The following is a 23,026-nucleotide window of genomic DNA, read 5'->3' as shown; positions in this document are numbered from 1 at the left end:
GATTACCCCCTTTTTAATTGTACTTCCTCAAGACTGCGATGTGCTTGTGAGTATGCATTAGGGATAACAGATGAAAGATTTTCAAGTTCGGGTACGGCTTCCCTGCTCCAATACAAAAGCAGTTACAGTCATTCAGTGTTATCTTAAAAAAATAAAATTATAACATACCTGGAGATTGATGTTTATTGTGTCTTAATGCTATGATTTTCTAGCCATTCAAAATCTTCCAGGCTTGAGTTGGGATCCCCTCCCCCTTTTCCCTTTGCTTTTAATATTTGTCAAGATTTAGCATGGAAGCAATGAATTTAATATAACCATCTCACCTTCCAGCAATGCTAATCTTTCTTCACCCAGAAACCAGAAAAGGCAAGTATATTGATACTGGTCACTCCATCTTAGTTTCTTGACTTTTAGAGCAAGTAAAATTCAGAAAGGAATTGGTATTAGTCAGATTCTTAGCAGATGGCCAAAGAAGGCTCTCAAGAGGCCACTTTAAAGAAGAAATGAGTCAGGGAAGGGACTGCAGTATCATCCTGAGATATCTTGCCCTGAGACCCAACAAAGAGCCACTAATCCCCACCGCTGCACGAGGACCAGGGCCTTCCCTGGAACAGGTGCAGCCAGAGCAACAACAAGTGCCATTCCCTCAGCCATGGACTTCACGCCACCATCAACAGCAGCACCCCTTTTCAGCAATGAGGAAGCTAAAACCAGCCAAGGCCTCAGAGCTCCCTGTTCGAGTCCCTTGTTGCCAAGTCCAGATTCATATATGTCAATCACAGTCACCTCTCAGCAGGGCAGGAATGACATTCCTACTTACCACACCTCATCTGAATTCTCCATCCCCTCACAGAGGTTCCGAAGTCTAAATGCATTCCTTCCTGGTCCAGTACATGTAACTATGATAGTAAGAAGAGATGACAAAGTGCCAGCACCATAGTTGTGCTCATCACAAACACCTGCCCTTGGGATGGTTGGAGATGGTGGGCAGAGAAGGCAGGAGAGCTAGGACAGGAGATAGCTGAGATTGATCTATTCCTCTGGTCTCCCTGGGCCCTTGGACATGTCCCTCAGAACCACTTTCAAGTTCTAGGGCCCTATACCCAAGAAATAAAAAGAAATAATGAAAGGCAATTACGAGAACAGCTTCACATAGATAAAGCCCTGGAAAAAGAAACCACATTTAAGATTGATAATGGGCAAAGTGCCCTGGGCATTTTAGGTCTCCTCATTTAACTCCGAGATGGAACCTGGCACTAATGAAGTGCTTGGGTGATAGGAAACAAAGAGGAAGCCAACGTCCCATCCCAGGTAAATGGATAAAAAAAAGAACACAGTATTATATTATTTCATGATGAGTCAGGTTAACTGACTTGCCTGCCAAGATCACACAACGAATAAGGGAAACCCAGAATCAAAACACAGATCCACCTGCTTCCAAAACTATTTCCCTGGGCCACACAATGCTGTCCTCTCCCATGAGTATAAACAAGGAGCGTTAGTAATAGCACTCACCATGCTATAGCATCCCAATGTATTTCAAAGAGCTTTCGCACATGTTCTCGCCAATGAGGTAGATAAGGATGACACAATCTCCATTTCATACCAAAACTTGAAATGATCAGAGCAAAGTCATCCTGCCACCGACTGCCAAGACCAGTGATACTTTCTCCTGACCTGATGATCATACTGGTAGTGAGAGTAGAACAAATTCTGAAAGAAGATCCATCTGGACTAAGATTTGCAAACACAACCAATGTTTATTGTCTCAATGTAAGCAATATCAATTGCTTACCAATAAAAGAAGTTTTTACTTTCTAATTGTTTCTTTTATTTTTATTTTCTAATTGTTTCCCGTCAGACCATCTATCTTGTGACATTAGTAAAGCAAAAATTTTTGATCATGAGTTAGCCAGTCAAGTTGACACAATAAGCTCACATTGATCCCTCTCTGCTCCAAACACCACAGCAATGACAGCTAAATCATAAGAGAAAACAAAAAAGACACAGTCACACTGCCAAAGTAAAAAATAAACATTTCTGTGGACTTAAAGAGCTGATCTCTGGGGCCAGAAGCAGGAAGCGGTGGCAGGGAGTTTACCACCACAGCTGCAGTTGTAGCTACTCCAGATGTGGGAAGATTGCCTGAGTCCAGGAGGTCGAGGCTGCAGTGAGCTATGATCACACCATTGCATTTCAGCCTGGACAACAGAACAAGACCCTGTCTCAAAAAATAAAGCCTGGAAATCAAAATTGTAAGTCAGCTCTCAAAATCAAAATTGAAATATGTATTTACCCTAGACGAAATTAAAATTTTATAGCTCCATGTACCAAAGCCTTCATTTATGTTTAAAATATTCAAGGAGGTAAATGAATGTACAACTTCATTGAAAACAATTCAAAAGGCCGGGCATGGTGACTCACACCTGTAATCCGAGTACTTTGGGATGCCGAGGTGGGCAGATCACCTGAGGTTGGGAGTTCGAGATCAGCCTGACCAACATGGAGAAACCCCATCTCTACTAAAAATACATAATTAGCCGGGGGTGGTGGCACATGCATGTAATCCCAGCTACTCAGGAGGCTGAGGCAGGAGAATCACTTGAACTCAGGAGGCGGAGGTTGTGGTGAGCTGAGATCACACCATTGGACTCCGGCCTGGGCAACTGGGCAGGCTGGGCAGCCAAGAGCGAAACTCTATCTCAAACAAACAAACAAAAAAAAATTCAAGAAATTATGTATCAAAAATAAGCAAATGTAAAACAAGAAGAGGTGGATATGAAATAAAACAGAAATCCAAGAATTTTTTTGAAAACTTACTAGGTGAAATAAATTCTGGATTAGACACAAAGAGAGAATTAGTAAATTGCAGAGAGTTCTGAGGACCTCATCCAGAACATAGCATGGAGAGAAAACAAAACTAAAATATGGAAGAGCAATTAAGAGACATGGAGGAAGAACTATAAGGTTCCAACATTCACCAAGCAGGAATACCAGAACAAGAGAATGTAGGGACTGGTGGGGAAACACTATTCAGAAATATAAATGCTGAAAATCTTTAAGAACTGAAGGTGTATATTACATTTTCAGTACTAAGCAAGAATATATGAAAATAAATCCACAACTAGACATATCACAATGAAATTCCAGAATACAAAGAATAAAAAGACAATTTTAGCTTCCAGAGTGCTATGGCTACTTTTATGTGTCAACTTTGCTGGGCAAGGATACCTAGACATTTGGAAATTATTCTAGATGTTTCTGTGAGGGTGTTTTTAGATGAGATTTACATTTAAATCAACTTTGAGTAAAGCAAATTGCTCTCCATAATATGGGTGGGGGCTCATCCAATCTGCTGAAGACCCGAACAGAACAAAGGCCTGACCTTCCCCAAGCAAGAGAGAATTCTGCCAGTAGGACTGCCTTCAGACTTCATTTGCAACATTGGCTATTCCTTGTTTACCACCAGACTACATTTGGATTTGAACTGCAACTCTTTCCTGATTCTCCAGTCTCCTCTATCAAATTTTAGACTTGCCAAGTCTCCATGTTGCATGAGCTAATTCTTTACAATAAGTATCTTTATACATATATATGTATGTATGTGTATGTATAACTGCATATATGTATGTATGTATACATACACACACACATCATTTTATTGATTTTCTTTCTTGAGCAAACCCTAACTAACACACAGAGGGAAAGAAAGATGGCTTCTAAAGGAACATAGTTAGGCTCACGCAGACTTCTCAACAGGAAGTACAGATGTACAAAAAGTATGCAGAGAGAAAATTAACTGTCAACCTAGAATTCATATCCAGCTAAACTATCTTTTGAGAGTGAGGACAAAATAAGGACATTATCTGGAATACAAAAACATACTCAGATTCTCATTACAAAACACACAAAACAAAAAATTACTAAAGGATATATTTCAGCAAGAAAAAAAGTAACTCAAAGGTAAAAAGCAACTATTGGCAGAGATATATACACACACAGTATATTAATATAAGTAATTAACTGCTGAACTATAAAAATAGCTAACTTTGATATTTTAACATTGAAGAAAAATAAAACTATAAATAGCAATTATAAGACTGTTAAAAGGAGTGTTCTGTGAGTAGGTAACATGTGAGAAATGACTGTTACTATTGGAAAGAAGCTAGAATTATTGAATAACTACAGAGTTTGGTGGAAAATAGACAGTTAATTATGAGGGATAATACTTTAAAGGTAACTAGCAATCTATAGCTTTCAAGCCAGAAGTGAGGTGGTGAAGAGGGGAGAAATATGAAAAACTATCAATCCAACAAAAGGCAGAGGAGGAAGAAAGAGAAAACAAAAGCATTGTAAGTAAAAATACCTAAATAAAGCAGCAGAACTGAAGAAATAAACTCATATACATTACTAATCACAAAGAAATCTAAATGGATTAAATCCACCTATTTAAAGACTGAAATTATTATACTGCATTTGCATTTTTAATCTAGCTATATGATGCTTAAAATAGACACACCTGGCCAAGTATGGTGGCTCACACCTGTAATCCCAGCATTTTGGGAGGACAAGGCAGACAGATCACTTAAGGTCAGGAGTTCGAGACCAGCCTGGCCAACATGTTGAAACCCCATCTCTACTAAAAATACAAAAACTAGCCAGATGTGGTGGCATGCACCTGTAATCCCAGCTACTAGGGAGGCTGAGGCAGGAGAATTGCTTGAATGCAGGAGGAGGAGGTTGCAGTGAGCCAAGATCATGCCACTGCACTTCAGACTGGGCAACAGAGTGAGATTCCGTCTCAAAAAAAAAAAAAAAAAAAATAGACACACCTAAAACCCACAAGAAAGACTGAAAATAATAAAACATAAATATATATCACATGCAAATATTAACCAAAATAAAGCTCACAGAATATTGCATCAGATGATATGCAAAGCAAAATGTATTAATAGGGATGAAGAGGCATACTTTGTAATAATAAAGGAAAAAATTCACCTAGAGGATATAATAATTATTAACAATTATAAACTTGTATGTGACTAATAACACAGCCTCAAAATAATATAATTCATTACACACATTAAAAATATTAAAGCAAAACAAGTACAAATTACATAAAGCAAGAACAGAATTTAAAGCAGAAACTGACCAATCAACATAATGAGAGATCTTAACATATCAGAAAATTGATAGATAATGTAGGTCAAAATTTAATAAGAACATAAGATAACAGAATAACACAATTAACAATCTAATGAATATAAAAAGTCAACATTGTACCTAACAAATAAAGTTATTTGCAGATGTATTATAAGCCATTTATAAAATTGTGTTACAATGGAAAACTTAACAAATCACAAAAATTGATATCATTCAGATGACTCTGACTACACTGCCATTAAGTTATAAATGAGCAATAAAAAATAGCCCACGTTTGTAAACTTAAAAATATATATCTCAGTAATTTATGGTAAAAGAGGAAATCTCAGTGGAAATTATAAATATGTAGAACCAAACAATTATGAAATATCTCACATCAAAACTTTTGAGATGGGCCTCTGCTACATTTCTGTAAAGCCACATTTTGCTTGCTATGGGGTAAGACTAGGTGGATCCAGGTGGAAATGAAATCAGTCAAACCTTGGTCATGAGGCTATACCTCCAGGGCATAACAATGCAAACCCAAGAGGCCCCCCCCACCTTTTTTTTTTTTTTAAGGCAGCCAGTGTTTATTCAGACTGTGTGCTGAACACTTTGCTAAGATGTGTGGGTTAAAATGTACATAAAATATATTACTTTAACCATTTTTAAGTGTACATTTCAGTGGCATTAAGTACATTCACATAGTTGTGCAACCATCATCACCATCCACTCCACAACTTTTTCATCTTCCCAAACAGAAATTCTGTACTCATTAAGCAATAACTCCCCAAATCCACCCTTTTCCCAGCCTCTGGCAACCACCGTTTTACTCTCTGTATGAATTTGATTACTCTAGACACTTCACATAAGTGGAATCATACAGTATTTGTCTTTTCACATCTAGCTTATTTCACTTAGCATACTGTTCTGAGGGGGTTCATCCATGTTGTAGCATGTCAGGAGTTCCCTTCTTTAAAGGCTAATATTCCATTGTGTGTATACACCACATTTTCTTTATTTATTCATCCATTGATGAGCACTTGAGTTGTTTCTATCTTTTGGCTATTGTGAATAATGCTGTATGAAGATGAGTGTACAAGCATCTCTTCAAGTCCCTGCTCTCAAATCCTTTAGGTATATACCCAGAGGCAGAGGCAGACTTGCTGGATCATATGGTAATTCTGTTTCATTTTTTGAGAAACCACTATACTGCCTTACGTAGAGACCGCACCATTTTACAATCCTACTAGCAGTGCACAGGAGTTCCAATCTCTTCACATCCTCGCCCACACTTGCTGTTTTCTGGAATTTTAATAATGGCTATCCTAATGGGTGTGAGATGGCATCTCATTGCAGTAGCAGGGACTTTATTAATACTACACAGCACTGTAGGCATCCTCAGAGGTGGGCTTCCACTCCCACATTAGCAGTTCAGAGTTTATAACTCAATTTATGTTTTGAAAGAGACTGGAGAATAAAATGGAAATGAGGAAGATGTAGTTACATAATGCACTGCCTGAAATAAAAAGTTCTGTCCCATTAGGAAGAGTATTAGATTTAATGAATGCCCTAAGAATCTAATGTTACAGAATAACATGACATTTCTATACCCCCCCCAAAAAAAATAGAAATTTTTATTCATTTTTTGGCTTCTTTGGCCAAAGACCATCTTCAAAAGGAATATATATATATGTATATATATACACACCTATAAAATATATATACTGCTTTTGAAGATATATACATACAAAACATATACATTCCTTTTGAAGATATATATATATGCCATATATATTATTTGAAAACAAATAATGGCTAGTATTATACATAAATTAATATATATTTACATATATTTAATGTATTTATATATAATACTAGCCATAATATTTTTAAAATATATCAATAATTAGCCTGTATTGAGTTATCACTATATGCCAGTTATCACTGGATTAAATATTAACATTTTCATTTAATCCTCCTAACAATATTTTGGGTTTTCTTTAACAAATGAGGCAGCTGGAGCCTAGGACTTAGAAAATTTGCCCAGAATAACATAGCTAATCACTGGCAAAGCTAAGATTCGAGCCATGGGCTGCCTGATTGGGAATTTTCCATTCTACAAGTCATACGACTTCAAGATGTTCTTTGTGCTGCTTCGATTTTCTTTCTGGTAAAACCTCAGTGCAAGCTCCACTTTGCTCACTGAGACAGCACCCACATGCTTCAGAAAATGGGAGCTTCCCTGAAGAGGGTCTTCATAAGTCATGCTGCAGTTCTCACATGAACTTGTTGCTTCCCAGTTATTGACAAAATTCTTCTCCCAGTGGGAACCATGCAGAGCACACACCCAACTGGTCCTCTTTGAACTGTGGCACACATTAAATGCTGAAGGCGCAAGATTGGATTGCCTTACAAAGGGGTAGGGTTTGTACCTCCAAAAATAAAGCTCCAAAACTTAAACGGAATAGCATATATCTGGTGATTAATAGCCAATTAATTTTTTATTATTTTTATACTTTAAGTTCTGGGATACATGTGCAAAACATGCAGATTTGTTACACAGATATACGTGTGCCATGGTGGTTTGCTGCACCCATCAACCCATCATCTACATTAGGTATTTCTCCTAATGCTATCCCTCCCCTAACCCCCACCCCTCAACAAGCCCTGGTGTGTGATGTTCCCCTCCCTGTGTCCATGTGTTCTCATTGTTCAACTCCCACTTATGAGTGAGAAAATGTGGTGTTTGGTTTTCTGTTCCTGTGTTAGTTTGCTGAGAATGATGGTTTCCAGCTTCATCCATGTCCCTGCAAAGGACATGAATTCATCCTTTTTTATGGCTGCATAATATTCCATGGTATATATGTGCCACATTTCCTTTATCTAGTCTATCATTGATGGGCATCTGGGTTGATTTCAAGTCTTCGCTATTGCAAACAGTACCACAATAAACATACATGTGCATATGTCTTTATAGTAGAATGATATATAATCCTTTGGGTATATATCCAGTAACGGGATTGCTGGGTCAAATGGCATTTCTGGTTCTAGATCCTTGAGGAATTGCCATACTATCTTCCACAATGGTTGAACAAATTTACACTCCCACCAACAGTGTAAAAGCATTCCTATTTCTCCACATCCTCTCCAGCATCTGTTGTTTCCTGACTGTTTAATGATTGCCGTTCTAATTGGCATGAGATGGTATCTCATTGTGGTTTTGATTTGCATTTCTCTAATGACCAGTGATGATGAGCTTTTTTTCACATGTTTTTTGGCCTCATAAATGTCTTCTTTTGAGAAGTGTCTGTTCATATCCTTCACCTACTTTTTGATGGGGTTGTTTTTTCTTGTAAATTTGTTTAAGTTCTTTGTAGAGTCCGGATATTAGCCCTTTGTCAGATGGATAGATGGCAAATGTAGGTTGCCTGTTCACTAATGATAGTTTCTTTTGCTGTGCAGAGCTCTTCAGTTTAATTAGATCACATTTGTCAATTTTTAGCCAATTGATCTTTAACTACGATGCAGAAGAGAAAAAAGCCCTACAAGTGATCCTGTAGAATTGTATCCCAGTTCTACAGGATCTGCATACCCAACCAAAAGTATGTTTCCCAACAAAGGGTATGTTTCTGTATACCCAACAAAGTTAGGTATGCAGGATGTGTACTAGAAAATATAGCCTAGATGCCATTACAAAACGTATCTCTAGACCAAGTCTCAGTGAAGGTAAGACCTCCATTTCTCAGGGGCCTCATGGTCTCTGCTCAATGCACACCTCTGCTCCCTTCTCAACTTTCTCACCTGCTTGCATGTGGACAAGAAGTGGCTTCCCCAGCCCCCATATCCACAGGATCCTCCACCTAGCTGCAAAGACCACTACCAATGGGTTCAGTCTCTTTAGTGCCCTAGGAATGAATTCCAGTTGATCCAGCTCACCTTTCTTGAGAAGGACAACAGAAGTCCAAGGTCACTATCTTCAGGCCAACCAGGAAATCAAATGCCCTTGAGTCAAGTATCCATCTGGTGTCCACTAAAATATATTAGGGAGGTGTTGGGGGTGGAGAGGGGTCATGTACATAGTTCTGTGGCTTTGGGTACCATCCCCAAAAAGGGGCTTAGTCCAGGACTGAAAGAGCCCCAGTGCAGAGATTATGGTGGCAAAGCGATAGCTTGGGAAACTTTTTCCTTAACAATGATTTTCACAATGATTATGCAAAGTATTTACATTTTATATGTATCTACGTAATGTTCATCCACTAAAACTCCAATATCTCTAGGCTTAAGAGAGAAAATGCCTGCTTACATAAAGGGAAAGAAGCAAATACAAAAATGTATGACAACTCAAAGGAAATGACATATGAGGGAACTGGAAATGACTTTGGGCGACTTTGGAACTTATTCTAATGTGTTTGCTTATTCACATCCCTTTCACGGTCAGGAAAAGAGGGCTTCTTTCTAAGTGGCACTAACTGATGCCTCCTTCCTCTAAGCCTCAGGCCACTTGGCTGATTTATATGCCTGTCCCATCCCAGTAAACTATACGTTTCTTGAAGGCAAAGGTCACATGTGATTCATCTTTGAATAATAACAATAACAGCAATTAACATTGTGCATAGGGTTAATCACTTCATATCTGCTATCTCACCTAATGCATATAACAACCCTATGCAATAGGCACTGTTATCATCATGACTTAAAGAGTAAGAACACAAGGCTCAGAAGTTAAATAATGATCCAAAATCCCATAGCTAGGGAGTTACAGCACCTGCATTCAAGCCTGATAGGTCTACTATAGAGCCCAGCTTCCTAAACTCAATGCTATGTCCAAGACTAAGTCAGAAATGTTAGGTTCAAGAGATGAATGAATGGGTGGATGGGTGAATGGATGATGGATGGATGGATGGATGGATGGATGGATGGATGGATGGATGGATGGATGGACAAATGAATGAATCTTTTAGGAAAACAAAATGTGATCCACAAAGTGGATACTGTGGTGGTTGGTGAGCTAAGCACATTAAGGCATGTTCCTGAGTGAGGTCAAGGGCTTGGATTTCCTGTATTCCTGGTCTAGCTAAAACCTGCACCTCTAATAAAAAATCCCCACAAGTCCTAAAAGCATAAGGGTCATATAAGAGGGAAAGAGAGACAAAGGGATGAAGGACAGAAATAGATGTGCGGTGAGTATTCATTCTGTTCTAGGTTTCACAAATCTGAATTTGTCTGATCAGCACAAATCCACCTTCAGAAATGGTGGAAGGTCAGAAGGATCATCTTCATATGAAAAAGACTCTCATTATGTTCTAGAGACCACAGGAGCTGAAGGGTTTTAGCACCTTCATCCACCTCTAAACATTTGCCCTTCACAACAACTTTAAAAGCAAAAGGCTTTGAAAGAACGAAAGCCCTTTTGAACAGACTTCGTTCACACTTGCCTGTAACTCTCTTACTCCTTGTATCCAGTCAGGGTTCAGACAGGGAAGCAGAGTTCCAGGAGCTCATGGAATAGGGCTTTATTATAGGAATCTGACCTTGTAGTTGTGGGAGGAGCTGTGGGGGAGGCATGAAGGTCTGGATGGGGTGCTGGAGGTTCGGCAAGCACAGTCAGAGAGGTCAGGCACATTTAGCCACCACAGAACTGCAAAAAGGATCTGAGGAAAGGCTGTGTAGCTAATGTCCTGTGGGACTGCAGCCAAGCATCTGGTGGCAGGCCCTTGGGCAAAGCCAACGAGTAAAGAGAAGTTAAACTCTATCAGGCACCTCTGCAACCATCCATCACTGCATCTGACAGCCAAGAAACCCCAAAGATAAATGGCCACCATGTTTCTTCAGCCTTCCCTGTCTGTGTGTGTTCCCCTTTTGGCCAGCTCTAACTCGGAAGCATAAAGGGAAGGGGACGCTGGGAAATGTAGTTCTCAGCTTAACCAAGTTGACCCAGCACAGTCCACCAGACTCCTTTAATTAAATATAGAATACTTAAAGTGATTATTCACATCTTTGGGGAGACTGCACATTTTCATCATAATTACATGATAAATATTTCATGGTATATATCTTTGTCATATAATTAGGAGTAAAATATGTAATCTCAAAAAGATACTAAATAATTCAAATGGCTGAGGATGTGATTAAAATCATGACTGAGATATGGTCAGAAGGTAACTCAAGGTCTTCAAGCATGATCTCCCAAGCCACATGTCTCCTAACAACTAGCCCAAAGCTATTATCACTACCCTACATTCTCTTATGAAGTCTTATTTCAGAATGGAAATTTCAAGAACAAACTCACAATATTTTCCCATCTTCTTCCCTCCAAAATTACTAGACTTGAAAAATCTATACAGTATCCCAGTAACCACCTGATTAATATGCAATTTTAACACCTGGTGGTGTCCCCAAATACCTACTATCTTCTGAAACTCCATGTTCAGATAAACCTGAACTGGGCCTACAAGTGAGGATAAGCGCATGTCCTAAGCTGCTGCCTGGAAGATTCTCTCCACAATACGTGTGTTTCAAGGTTTCACTGCACTGTAAGTAAAATGGGCCGTGTCATCATGCCTTCAAAAGACACAATTCCTTCATGGCATATGCATGCTAGATCAGATCCAACTCTTGGGCTTGTGGGCATGCCAACAGGCTCATTTATCCATTGCCACCTACCACCACCTGGACCAAATGGCATAATGGAGTAGCAAACAACTATTTCAAAACCCCACCAGCCACATTTTCCTAAGTCAAACTGTGCACAAATGCCTTTTACTGTTTATTGATTGAAGGAAAGAAGGAAAGGACACACAAAGAAAGAAGTGAGAGAGAAACAGAGCAAAAAGAGAAGACACCATATGCCCTGAATTACAGACCTTCATGATTACCTGTAAGCAGTGGTCAAGAGAAGACCTTCAATGGCATGCCACTGTAACATTCAGCCTGGCACAGGCTTCTAATCCCTGAAGGTTATGAGGCTCTTGTGAAAGACCCCTATTTTTTCCAGCAAGCAGTTAGCAGTGATGGATGACTCCATTAGAACAGCCATGACTCCATGTTTTCTCAGAGGCCCTCAGCATCCAGTTAAGAGGCTGAGCCTTAAGAAGCTTTTTAGGTATCAATTCCTGGATGTCCAAAGGGTTGAGAGAACCACATTCAGCAGGTTTCAAAATAGCTCAGAGGAGGCCTGTTTCAAACTGATTTCTTCAGTTTCCAATTCCTGAACTTTATCTCTATTTTTGGAGAGCTAATAAAAACAAAGATTAATCCCTGTCTCACAAAAGCAATGACAATTCCACCCACAAATCTTATCGGCTCATACTCTGGCACAGCTGTCAATCTGCCCAGCAAGTCCTCTTCCTTCTCTTACCAGGTTCTCCTGAGTTGTCCAAAAGTAGGACCTTTTACAAGCATATCTGTCCTCGTAATTCCAAATCAATAACTAGATGCTTATAGCAACAGGTATTAAAAACAACTTCCCTTAATCTTATTTCTTCTTCTCATCCATTTTACTAAGCTCTAATCAGGGAGAAGCCAGTTTAGATTAAAAAGATGAAATTGATCAGGAATGTTGGCCAAAGAAATCTAAACACGGCCCAAAAGAGAAACGTTTTTCTTGAGCTCTATTTGTTTTGGAGTCAAAAGTGAATAAGAAAACCTTTGCTAAAGTTTTGGCTAGTGGCCAAATTAAAATTTTGTCTTGACCCAATTAAAAGTTCAAATTTAAATTTTGCATTACTCCAATTATTTCCCAGTTCATCCGCATAGGTTAGTTTCCCTGCATGTTTCCATAGGGTTATTCTGAATGGGAGGTCTTGGGTAAATCAAACTGATTTATTGTTTTCAGCCAAAAAGTGTTTTCTTAGAAATATTAAATGTGTCCAACCTCAGTAATGCAGACAGCTAGTCAAGTGCTTCCACGCAGAGGTCTTGTTCAATATATAGGTCAAATATCACAACTACTATTAACAAAGTGTTAAAATCTATAAAGAATTCACAATTTAGGAGTTAGGATATCCTCTGTAATCTCATTTGATTTTTTTCCTATCATGTCAATTTATCATATTGTGTGTCAATGGAGTCCATATAAATGCAATTGATCTAACTTTTAAATAGCTTTAGAGTTGAGTCAAAAGCAAAACCCTGGGCCGGGCGCCGTGGCTCATGCCTGTAATCCCAGCACTTTGGGAGGCCGAGGTGGGTGGATCACGAGGTCAGAAGATCGAGACCAGCCCAGCTAACACGGTGAAACCCCATCTCTACTTAAAATGCAAAAAGTCAGCCGGGCATGATGGCAGGCGCCTATAGTCCCAGCTACTCAGGAGGCTGAGGCAGGAGAATGGCAAGAACCTGGGAGGCGGAGCTTGCAGTGAGCCGAGATCGTGCCACTGCACTCCAGCCTGGGCGACAGAGCAAGACTCTGTCTCAAAAATAAATAAATAAACAAACAAATAAACAAAAGCAAAACCCTGGGTAATGGTTGGCAACACAAGTACAGGATGTTTGGAGATAGCATGTCCTATTGCAAAGTTAAGCAATGCAAAGGTGAATTCCACATTCTAACAGTACTCAATTAACAATATATATTATATTAGTATAACTAAAGGGACCAGAAAGCCAAGCTACCAAATAACAAGCTCTCAACAAACAATGCCCATTCTAGACGTCTACTAGCAACTGAGGTCAATGTTCACCTGATGAACAGGAGCAACAAAAGGTATTGTGTTGAGAAGCTTATTGGTATACTTGTCCTCCGTTTCCATGATCACCTTTATGCTAGAGTCACATATGGAAAGCTGTGTTTCTCCACATCACCAGCAATTTTGATGAACTAACTATGAACCCAGCAAGAGGAGCTGCTTCTATATCCAAAGCTTGATGAAGGCATACATTGCTACTATTCCGTGCAAGGGTATTTCTTTACCTGGAGAATGCTAATAACTGAATGCCATGTTAGCCTGTGAAATGATGAAGGAACTGAAGGATTTTTTGTCAGACAATTCAATGAGAATGTTAGGTCTTAGCAGCTGAGGAGGGTAATATAACACTGAAGACAAATTGTCTGGGCTCTTTAAGAATACATGGCTGGTGCTAAGAAAATCTTCAAGAGCCAAGTATTTTGAGAATTATAAAGTGATGTTATAACAAGGTCAGGAGTCTAGGTACATAGGTTTTAAATTACTGCAATAGCCTATAACAGAGTCCTATAAAGGGGATGAAAGGTACTTCGTTACAACATTGGAAAAGCAAACTTAGGTGCTTCTGAGACCAGTAGGTATAATTTGTATGGCTTCTTCAGGTTTGTGTTAACTGCACAGAGTTGGCTAATATGGTCAGAGGTGAAAGAATATTTCTTGGGAAATTAGTTAATCAAGTAAACCATTGGAAATGAGCTTTCAATTACTGAAATGTGACACCTGCTAAAATCAAGCTCAGTAAAACATTTCATTTTCCTTTTTTCTACTCAAGTCAGGTGATTTGGAAAGTTATACCAGTGGTGTATTTAAGGAAAGCAAAACAACAGAATAAAAAGGAAAAGCAATAAAATAAAACCAATTGCTTTTCATTTAAAATAAGTCGGAAGATCATTTGCCAAATCATGAGTTATATTAAATGGGCTGGCCAACTCACGTCATGTTCTCCCAATTACAGCCCTCTATAAATCACAGTACAGTCTAGCTTTTACCTTCCAATTTTTTTTCATCAGGACACAAAATGATTCCCAACTAAGTGCCCTACAACCACCCCAGGACAAGTGCCATGGGCATCCTTCGAAAATGAAAGCAGCATTACAACACACCACTGATCAAGGGGAAAGTGCCTTTGTACTCAATGGTCCAATTGGTATTTGCAGCCACCGGTACAGCAGCTTTCTTTCATTTCTCTTACTGCTAGTTCCAAAGGCAACATAGCTGGGTGCCATTCTGAAAGGAAACTGCTGTAACTAGTCTTAATAGCATAAATCAGTACTTTCCCAAGTGAAAGATGGGCTACCCAGAGACATTTCAAAGACTGAGGTGGGGAAGTCAAAGGAGAGAAGAACCATGAAACTAGCGCTGTGTTTGCTCCCCAGATGTCAACACAGATGTTGTTTTTAATCCACCTCATCTATTGAATACTAACACGCTCACATAGTTTCCTGAGGAAAAGAACAACTTCTGTGGGATTATGCAGTTTTCACCAAGTCAGAGACAAATGCCATTCCACTACAAAAATGGTGGCTGACCTCAGATGAGGGGGCGCTCTCAGCTCCGCCACTCCCCTGCCCAACCTTGCTGCTGCTAAGTTGTTTCCTGGTCAGTGATGGACTGTAGCTTTGTCCCTTTCCCTTTCCTATCTTATTAACCACACTGGATGTTAAATGGGGGTGGGCTTATTCTGGGATAGAAACAGTTACCAGTTACCATTTCTACAAACTTGCAAAAACACAAAGCCCGTATTTTATATGGCTACTGCATAAGCAAAAAAAAGCAATAAATGGGTACAACATTGAAGAAAAGTGGAAAATGGAAATGGGGCAAGAGGGGTACAAACGAGGCTTCAAGCATTTGAAAAACTTTATTTTAAAATGAAGAGATAAAATACGGAAAAACATTAAACATTTTAAAATCTGGACAGTGGGTTTACGGGTATGATCCCGAGTTTTTCTGAATGTTTAAAATAGTTCACCAACATTTTAACAGAAAAAAATACTGGCATATTTAAGAACTAGAAATCCCATAGATATCTGAGAACTACATTAACTTATGAAAAAGAAAAAAGAATCTAAAAAGTCAGCTAATAATTATATCTGAGAGTGAAGTGTTAAATATTTTTCATCCAAAGAGAGCAGATATTTTCTACTGACTGTGTCAGGTACACGCTGATAAATATTTAACATACTTGTTCGTAACTCCATGATCTAGGTATTATCTTCATTTTACAGATGAGGAAACTACAGCTCAGAAATTTTATTTTTTAGATTAAGACAAGGTTGACATCTGGGGAGCAAACACAGTGCTAGTTTCATGATTCTTCTCTCCTTTGACTTCCCCACCTCAGTCTTTAAAATATCTCTGGGTAGCCCATCTTTCACTTGGGAAAGTACTGATTTATGCTATTAAGACTAGTTACAGCAGTTTCCTTTCAGCAAGACAAGGTCTTGCTATTACCTAGGCTGGAGTGCAGTAGTGCAGCTTCAGCTCACTGCAACCTCAATCTCCTAGGCTCAGGTTATCCTCCTGCCTCAGCCTCCAGAGTAGCTATGAACTACCACATCCAGCTAATTTTTGTATCTTTTCTAGAGATGGGTTTCACCATGTTGCCCAGGCTCACAAATTAACTTAGCTAGTGGCCCCCTGAATAGGCAGTAAAGTCAGGATTCAAAGCCATGTTCAAAGGCTGGACTCTAAGATTCACGCTGTCACATCACACTGCCTGACCTGTTAAACTAGCAGATTCAATTCTGGATGAGTGACAGGCCCTTCAATTGAGTGGGCTCAAAGATTTGACAAGATGCTAGGCTCCCTTATTTTTAAAGTATAACCAGAAGGCTCTCAAACAGGGAATTTCTACCCACACTGCTTTTCCTAGTGCTCAGACTGTCACAGTGCCTGCATTAGCCACTTTGCTGATCTTAGACTTCAAGCAGTCACCAAACTTAACTAAGTCCCTTACTACCAGGGCAGTGGCTATGAGGACCAAAGGTTGGCCAAGGTCTTGAAAACAAAATGTAGCCACGCTGTGGTATCACAGCATCTGTCAGTGTTTTGAACCCCAGAATCTAGCAGTGGCTGGCACATCACAGGCACTAAATAGTTGTTCAAATAATCAAATACTAACTAGGTGGCCCTTAAAAATAAGGTAAAAAATAAATCATGGGCAAAATTTCATATTAAGTGCATGAAGCAAGATATTTATGTAACATGATCCAAATTTTGTAAAAATTATATATACTAACTGGCCCCCACTTGCTCAGGAGCATCTTAGCCATAGGTACATAAGTAGACACCTGCAGCCCCTCACTCTGGAACAGCCAATAGAGGGAAAGTCCGTGCAAGGCTCACTCACAACTATCGCCAGCCACAGGGAGCACCTGCCCACATGATACCTGGGGGTGCAAATTTGAAGTGGCCGTTTTCCCTCCATGTCACAGAATTCCTAATGGCCAGAATCCTGTCAGTCATAGCCACAGGCTCTTTTGTATCCAGGCTTCAGATGCTCTAGGGCAGGGGTGTCCAATCTTTTGGCTTCCCTGGTCCACATTGGAAGAATTGTCTTGGGCTACACATAAAATACACTAACAATAGCTGATGAGCTGAAAAAACAACAACAACAACAAAGTCACAGGCGGGTGTAGTCGCTCGTGCCTGTAATCCCAGCACTTTAGGAGACCAAGGAGGGCAGATCACCTGAGGTCAGGAGTTCAAGACCAACCTGGTCAACATGGTGAAACCCTGTCTCTACTGAAAAAAATACAAAAATCAGCTGGGCAACTGATGGTGGGTGCCTGTAATCCCAGCAACTTGGGTGGCTGAGGCAGGAGACTCGCTTGAACCCGAGAGGCGGAGCTTGCAGTGAGCGGAGATCATGCCACTTGCACTCCAGCCTGGGCGACAGAACGACACTGTCTCAAAAAAAAAAAAAAAAAAAAAAATTCTCATATTTTACAAAAGCTTATTAATTTGTTTTGGGTCACCTTCAAAGTCATCCTGGGCAGCATGTGGCCCATGGACAACAAATTGGACAAGCTTGCTCTAGGGGATGACTTCTAAGTATAGCTATGGGCATCCCCCTCAAAGTGGACACCATGCAGGCTATGTGGCTTGTACAAGTCACACCATCCCAAGTAACATCTTTAAATTTGTCTACCCAGGCGTTTCACATGATGCGGCTAACAAAAACTTTACTGTTAGAGAAATATACAGAAAATCCTGAAGGATGGATATACACCAAAAATGTTCAAAGTAGCTACCTCCTCTGAGATGAGTAAGTTCTGGAGCCCTGACACACAGTGTGGTGGCTATCATTAGTAATAATGTATTGTATACTTGAAATTTGCTGAGATTATATCGTAGGTATTCTCACCACATAAAAAAATTACATCAATTTGTAAATGTAACTTGTCAACGTATAAATTTGTTTAACTCAATTTAACAAAGTGATGGAGATGTTTATTAGCCTGGTTGTGGTAATCATCATTTCACAATGTATACATGTATCAAAACATCACATTGTATACCTTAAATATATACAATTCTCATCAAATATCTCTATGAAGCTGGAAAGGAATTTTTAAGTTATATCATAGGATTGTGACAGTATGTTTCATTTTTTGCATGTTATCTGAATTTTTCTACAGTAAACATATCACTTCTAAGAGACTTACTAAATGCTTAATGAACAAAGCCAAAGGTCACCTGTCTAATGCACTGGACAAGATGTCTATACTCCAAAATTATATTTCAAATTATTTTAAAAGGAGTCTATATAATTTAGCAATATCAAAGTGGTCCAACAGGCATGTACCAGAGCACACAAAAAGATGTGGTCCTGCTCTTGCTGTAAGTAGGAAGCAAGCAAGATGTATGCATACAAAAATGTTTAAATGCCAGGCAATATGAGTAACTGCTGCTAAAGGTATACAAGCGGGAGGTGTTTCATACATGTTTTGAGAAAGGGCATACTTATTTGTGAGCTGCAACAAGGAAGAAGGGCTTCATGGAAAAGGGGGTTTTGAACAGGACTTTGCAGGATTCAAATTAAATCCTGAAAGAGCAATTCAGAAAGAGAATGCCCCTGGGCAAACTGAGATTTGGGAATCAACACAAGCGTCAGAGTGACAGTGAAGAAAGTAACCTGGCTCTCAGCTAACAAAAGAACCCCCATGTTTTCTGCAGGAGTGGTAAAAGGTAAAATGATTGTGGGAACAAGACCAGAAAAAGTAGAACCAACCGGCTCAAACGAATTTGGGGAAAACTGAGTTAAACAAATTTACAAGGATTCATTGTAGTGATCTAAGCTCTCAGTAGGCTAATGTGCGTTGAGTCGCCACTGAGGGAAGGAAGCTAGAGTTATTAGGGTATAGAAAATACCTTTGGCAAAGCAGGAATTTAACAGATAATGGAGGAAAAACAATGAAGGGTTTGAATGCCAACGCTAAACTGGGCATTCTGGCCTTGGTCCTTCTAACAAGGCCTGGATTTCCCACAGAACAAAGGCTAACCTGCTAATATACCTTTAAGTTTTTACACAACAGAACTCAGAACCAGATACTGCTATCACTTTAACATTCCCATCCCACCTGCTTACTTATATTCCCAACAAGGGTTAGTTAGTCCCATCTTCTGAGAGCACCTTACAGTCCGCAGCCCCTTCCTGATGATCTGGAAGCTTGGGAAGCAGCACATCTCCTTATGAAATCGCTGAAGGGCGACTATGAGCAACAGGAAGCAGTGGAGGATTCCAAGTACGACATAAGAATACATTTTTTAAAAATCTAGAAAATTTTTAGAAATCTGATCGAGTTTTTCCAAATTACAGGTGACAGGCATTTGTTCAATTCAAGGTGCCATAACCAGGATTTCTTAAAAAGCAAAGAAAAAAAATGCACGCATGCACCAGATACATCACATGCAGGAAGGGCAAGTCGTGTTTCAGGACCCTTCTGTCTGTCATGCATACTATACTGACCTCTGCGTTCTGAACTGTAGTTCAAAATGTATTTCTTACTTGGGTCACAACTACAATGTTCAAAAGTCACTGCTCTATTAGATGGAGGACTTAAGGCAGAAACTGGAGGCTGCCACATTCACCCAGAAGGAAATGGGATAGGAGCAGTAGGAAGAAAAAATAAACAGAAGAGACACTTAAAGAATGTGGGTAAGGGAAACCAATGAGGCCAAGGTAACTACATCTGGGTAATTTGGGGAAAAGGTAGCTATAACCATAAACAAGCAAACCGTGAAGAGCTGGTTAAGGGGTATGTAGAGATGGAGGGAGGCACATTTGATATCCAGAGACAAGAGGGCATCCACATGGAACCATAAAATAAGCCCTCCCTCAGCACCTCAAAAACAAGTCCACATTACTTTAATTTGGTTACCTATAACAATACTATATTAATTCTTTCACTTATACAATGTTTTAAACTTATGGTCTGTCCTCAACCAAGTGGTCAGGGACTTTTAGAAGCACATAATCACACTAAAGAACTAATATCATCAGTTAGTCCCTGGCTATTACATTCTTTACCATCCCAAGGGCTTCACTGTGATTTGGTATTTGATGGCTAAGTACAGAAGGGTCTGTCATTTGGCTGTGTGTGGACTATGACTACATCAACACAGGGATGTACAAGCTACCTGAGCACCACTGCACCAGCACTAGTAGGAGAGCACTGAGCCAAAAGGTCCCCAGCGGCTGCCACATAGTCTCTGCCCATCCTGAGTGAAGCTGTACACTTGGCTCAAAGGCCCTGCTGATCCACCGAGAGGGCACAAGGGGGCATGAGGGAAATGGCTGAACTCCAACAAATCACTTTATGCAGGACTGAATCCCCAACACACATCAGAGGAGACAATTAAACGAGGCAGAGTGGACTTAAAGGTAAAATGTCATCCCCAACATGCCTGTGATGGCGAGTTTTGCTTTACACAAGCCTTTTTAAGTAAATTATATTAATTACCAACATTCAAAAACATCCAACATTCAAGGGTTCTGAATCTTGTTTATTAGATAGCACAGAAACAACAGGTCTAGATTATATTACAAAAAGAGTTCAAACTGTTCAGATACAGCAACGGGGCTTGCTAGGAGACAGAAGGGGGAATTCTTCAGACTACTGCACAGGGACACAAAGACTCCTCATCCTAAACAAAGTATTAAGGTACATAGACAAGTTTCTTGTAAGACAGAAAACAGAGAAATCCACAGTAACTCTAACACATCCCTTAAGGAATAAGCATGTATTTGTAGGAAGCAAACAAAGCTTTCCATAGAGAAACCACTTTCACAGGATGATTAGGTGGACCTGCAATGAAGAAAATACATTTCAAAAGATGGGTTCAGACTTACACCAAGTTTTCACTGAAATACTTTAAAAAAAAAGACCCTTCTCTGTATCAAAAGAATTTTTAAAAAATACATCACGGATAAAATAAATGTCAGGAAAGGTCCAAGTCCTATTCAGAGACATACATTTGCAAATTAATATAAATTTTAAAGTTTGACAACAAAAATATTATTTGGAACTACCTAGAATAGGCCAAGCTAAGTTCGTGTTCTGCTTTAGTGCATTACATTGAAATGAATCTCATTCTCACTATAATTTTTTTCTTTCTAACCTTAATCACCAGCGGCTGGTCAACTGAAATGGACATGAGAACTATATAAATGTCAGAGAAATATGTAAACCTCATTAATGTTTCCAAAAATTCATTTAGGGATAGAAACAGGTCCAAATAGATGCCTGTCTAAATGCACTGCAATTACGTTACAATTATTTTTCCAAATACACAGATATGCTCTGTCTTTTCTCAGCTCATTACTGACTCAAACAATTTGCCCTTCTGGGATCAATTGTTTGCTAATAAATAATTGTTTACAGTCACAAAATGATATTAGGAGGTTTTCTTATTAGTTTTCCTTCTGCACCCTAATAAGATTGAAAACTAGCTGATTCCCAAGAGTCTAACCTTAACCTCGCTTTGTTTAACAGCCCAGGAAATGATGAACCATCTGCTTCAGAAAATAATGGACAGCCAAGAGGAAATATTGTTTAATTGTAGATTAACCTCCTCATGAAGCAGTCTGAAGCAGCTTTAGAATTAGCAACTATAACCAGCAAAAGAAACAAATGGCTCATGAGCGTTTTCCTCTACTATTTAAGGTCCAGAAAGAATGCAAAGGGATTTTGATTACATTTATTTACAAACATTTATTTCCACAGTGGAAACAAAAAATCATCAAGGTCAAAACTGATTCTCAAAACTGCAGTCACTGCCCTCCAATTTTGTTTGCCCAAATACCTTTAATGCAGCAAACCATCAAACCATCTCATGCACTTAAGAAAGTATTTAAAAAAAAAAAAAAACTCAAAAACCTCTTTTCCATTATTTTCAGGTTGTTATAATATTAAAATTAGCATTTTCCCTGGTTTCTTTAATAGTAATAAATCCACCATTGGGGAGTACGAATTGTTTTATTATCATCAACATGGCACTTAAGTAAATGAAATCTTGTCAAGTACATGGTGACCTACAAGTTCAAAAGAAAAAAAGAACAGCATGAGATCAAAATGGCCAGCCAGGACAGGAGATACAAAAGTGACAGATTAAATGCAAACACAGCCCTTTATCCAACAGGCTTCACATGCTAAGACTTTTCTAAAGTCAAACCTATAAAAGCATATCTGATATGGAATATTTAATACTCTGCCCCCTCTCAGAGGCTCAACCAATCAGCAAAGGTACCACACCCAATTTAACTCAGCAAAGTATAAGAATCCTGAAAACATTCAGTTATTCCACAAATATGTATCAAGAACTTCCTTTAAGGGCCTGGGGAGAGGGGACAAGGAACTGGGCAAAGACACTTGGGGTAGATATTTTATAGTTTAACACATGCTGAAGTATCAGATTTCCCTTAAGCCTGGTGGAGGTAATTAAGTAAAAAGCTTTGCCCTGTTGGTATCAAAAAATGTAAATGGCTCTTCTCAGTCAACAGTTACAACCAAGAACCAAAGACGTCTACGAAAATTTCAAAACTAAGGAAATTTGCAATTCCAGGCAAGGCCATATTACTCTGGGTTTCCAATAAGACCCGAAGGTCACTTACTTTGTGTTAATATTAAAGAAACAACCTCTGTGGAGAGGAAGGATTTTTGGCAGTTCAAATTCTTGAACATCTTAAATAG

At 39.2% G+C, this 23,026-nt stretch overlaps 1 protein-coding gene across 3 annotated transcripts in view; it reads right to left on the bottom strand.

The window, feature by feature from the left end:
• BUB3 (BUB3 mitotic checkpoint protein) overlaps positions 1 to 23,026 on the bottom strand; it is a 38,029-nt gene that overhangs the window by 5,755 nt on the left and 9,248 nt on the right. The window contains exon 8 of one of the 3 annotated variants that reach the window (XM_010357460.2): positions 20,820 to 22,368. The exons of 1 other annotated variant lie outside the window; for it this stretch is intronic. In XM_010357460.2, the coding sequence (XP_010355762.1) occupies positions 22,353 to 22,368 (16 nt within the window). In that variant the 3' untranslated portion in view covers positions 20,820 to 22,352. Of the gene's footprint in view, positions 1 to 20,819; positions 22,369 to 23,026 lie in introns of those variants that run through there. One more of the 3 variants, XM_010357469.2, reaches the window with a different exon arrangement.

Source organism: Rhinopithecus roxellana, chromosome 11 (assembly GCF_007565055.1).
Source record: "Rhinopithecus roxellana isolate Shanxi Qingling chromosome 11, ASM756505v1, whole genome shotgun sequence".
Classification (NCBI taxonomy): Eukaryota; Metazoa; Chordata; class Mammalia; order Primates; family Cercopithecidae; genus Rhinopithecus; species Rhinopithecus roxellana.
This window is presented reverse-complemented; position numbering and strand designations above follow the sequence as displayed.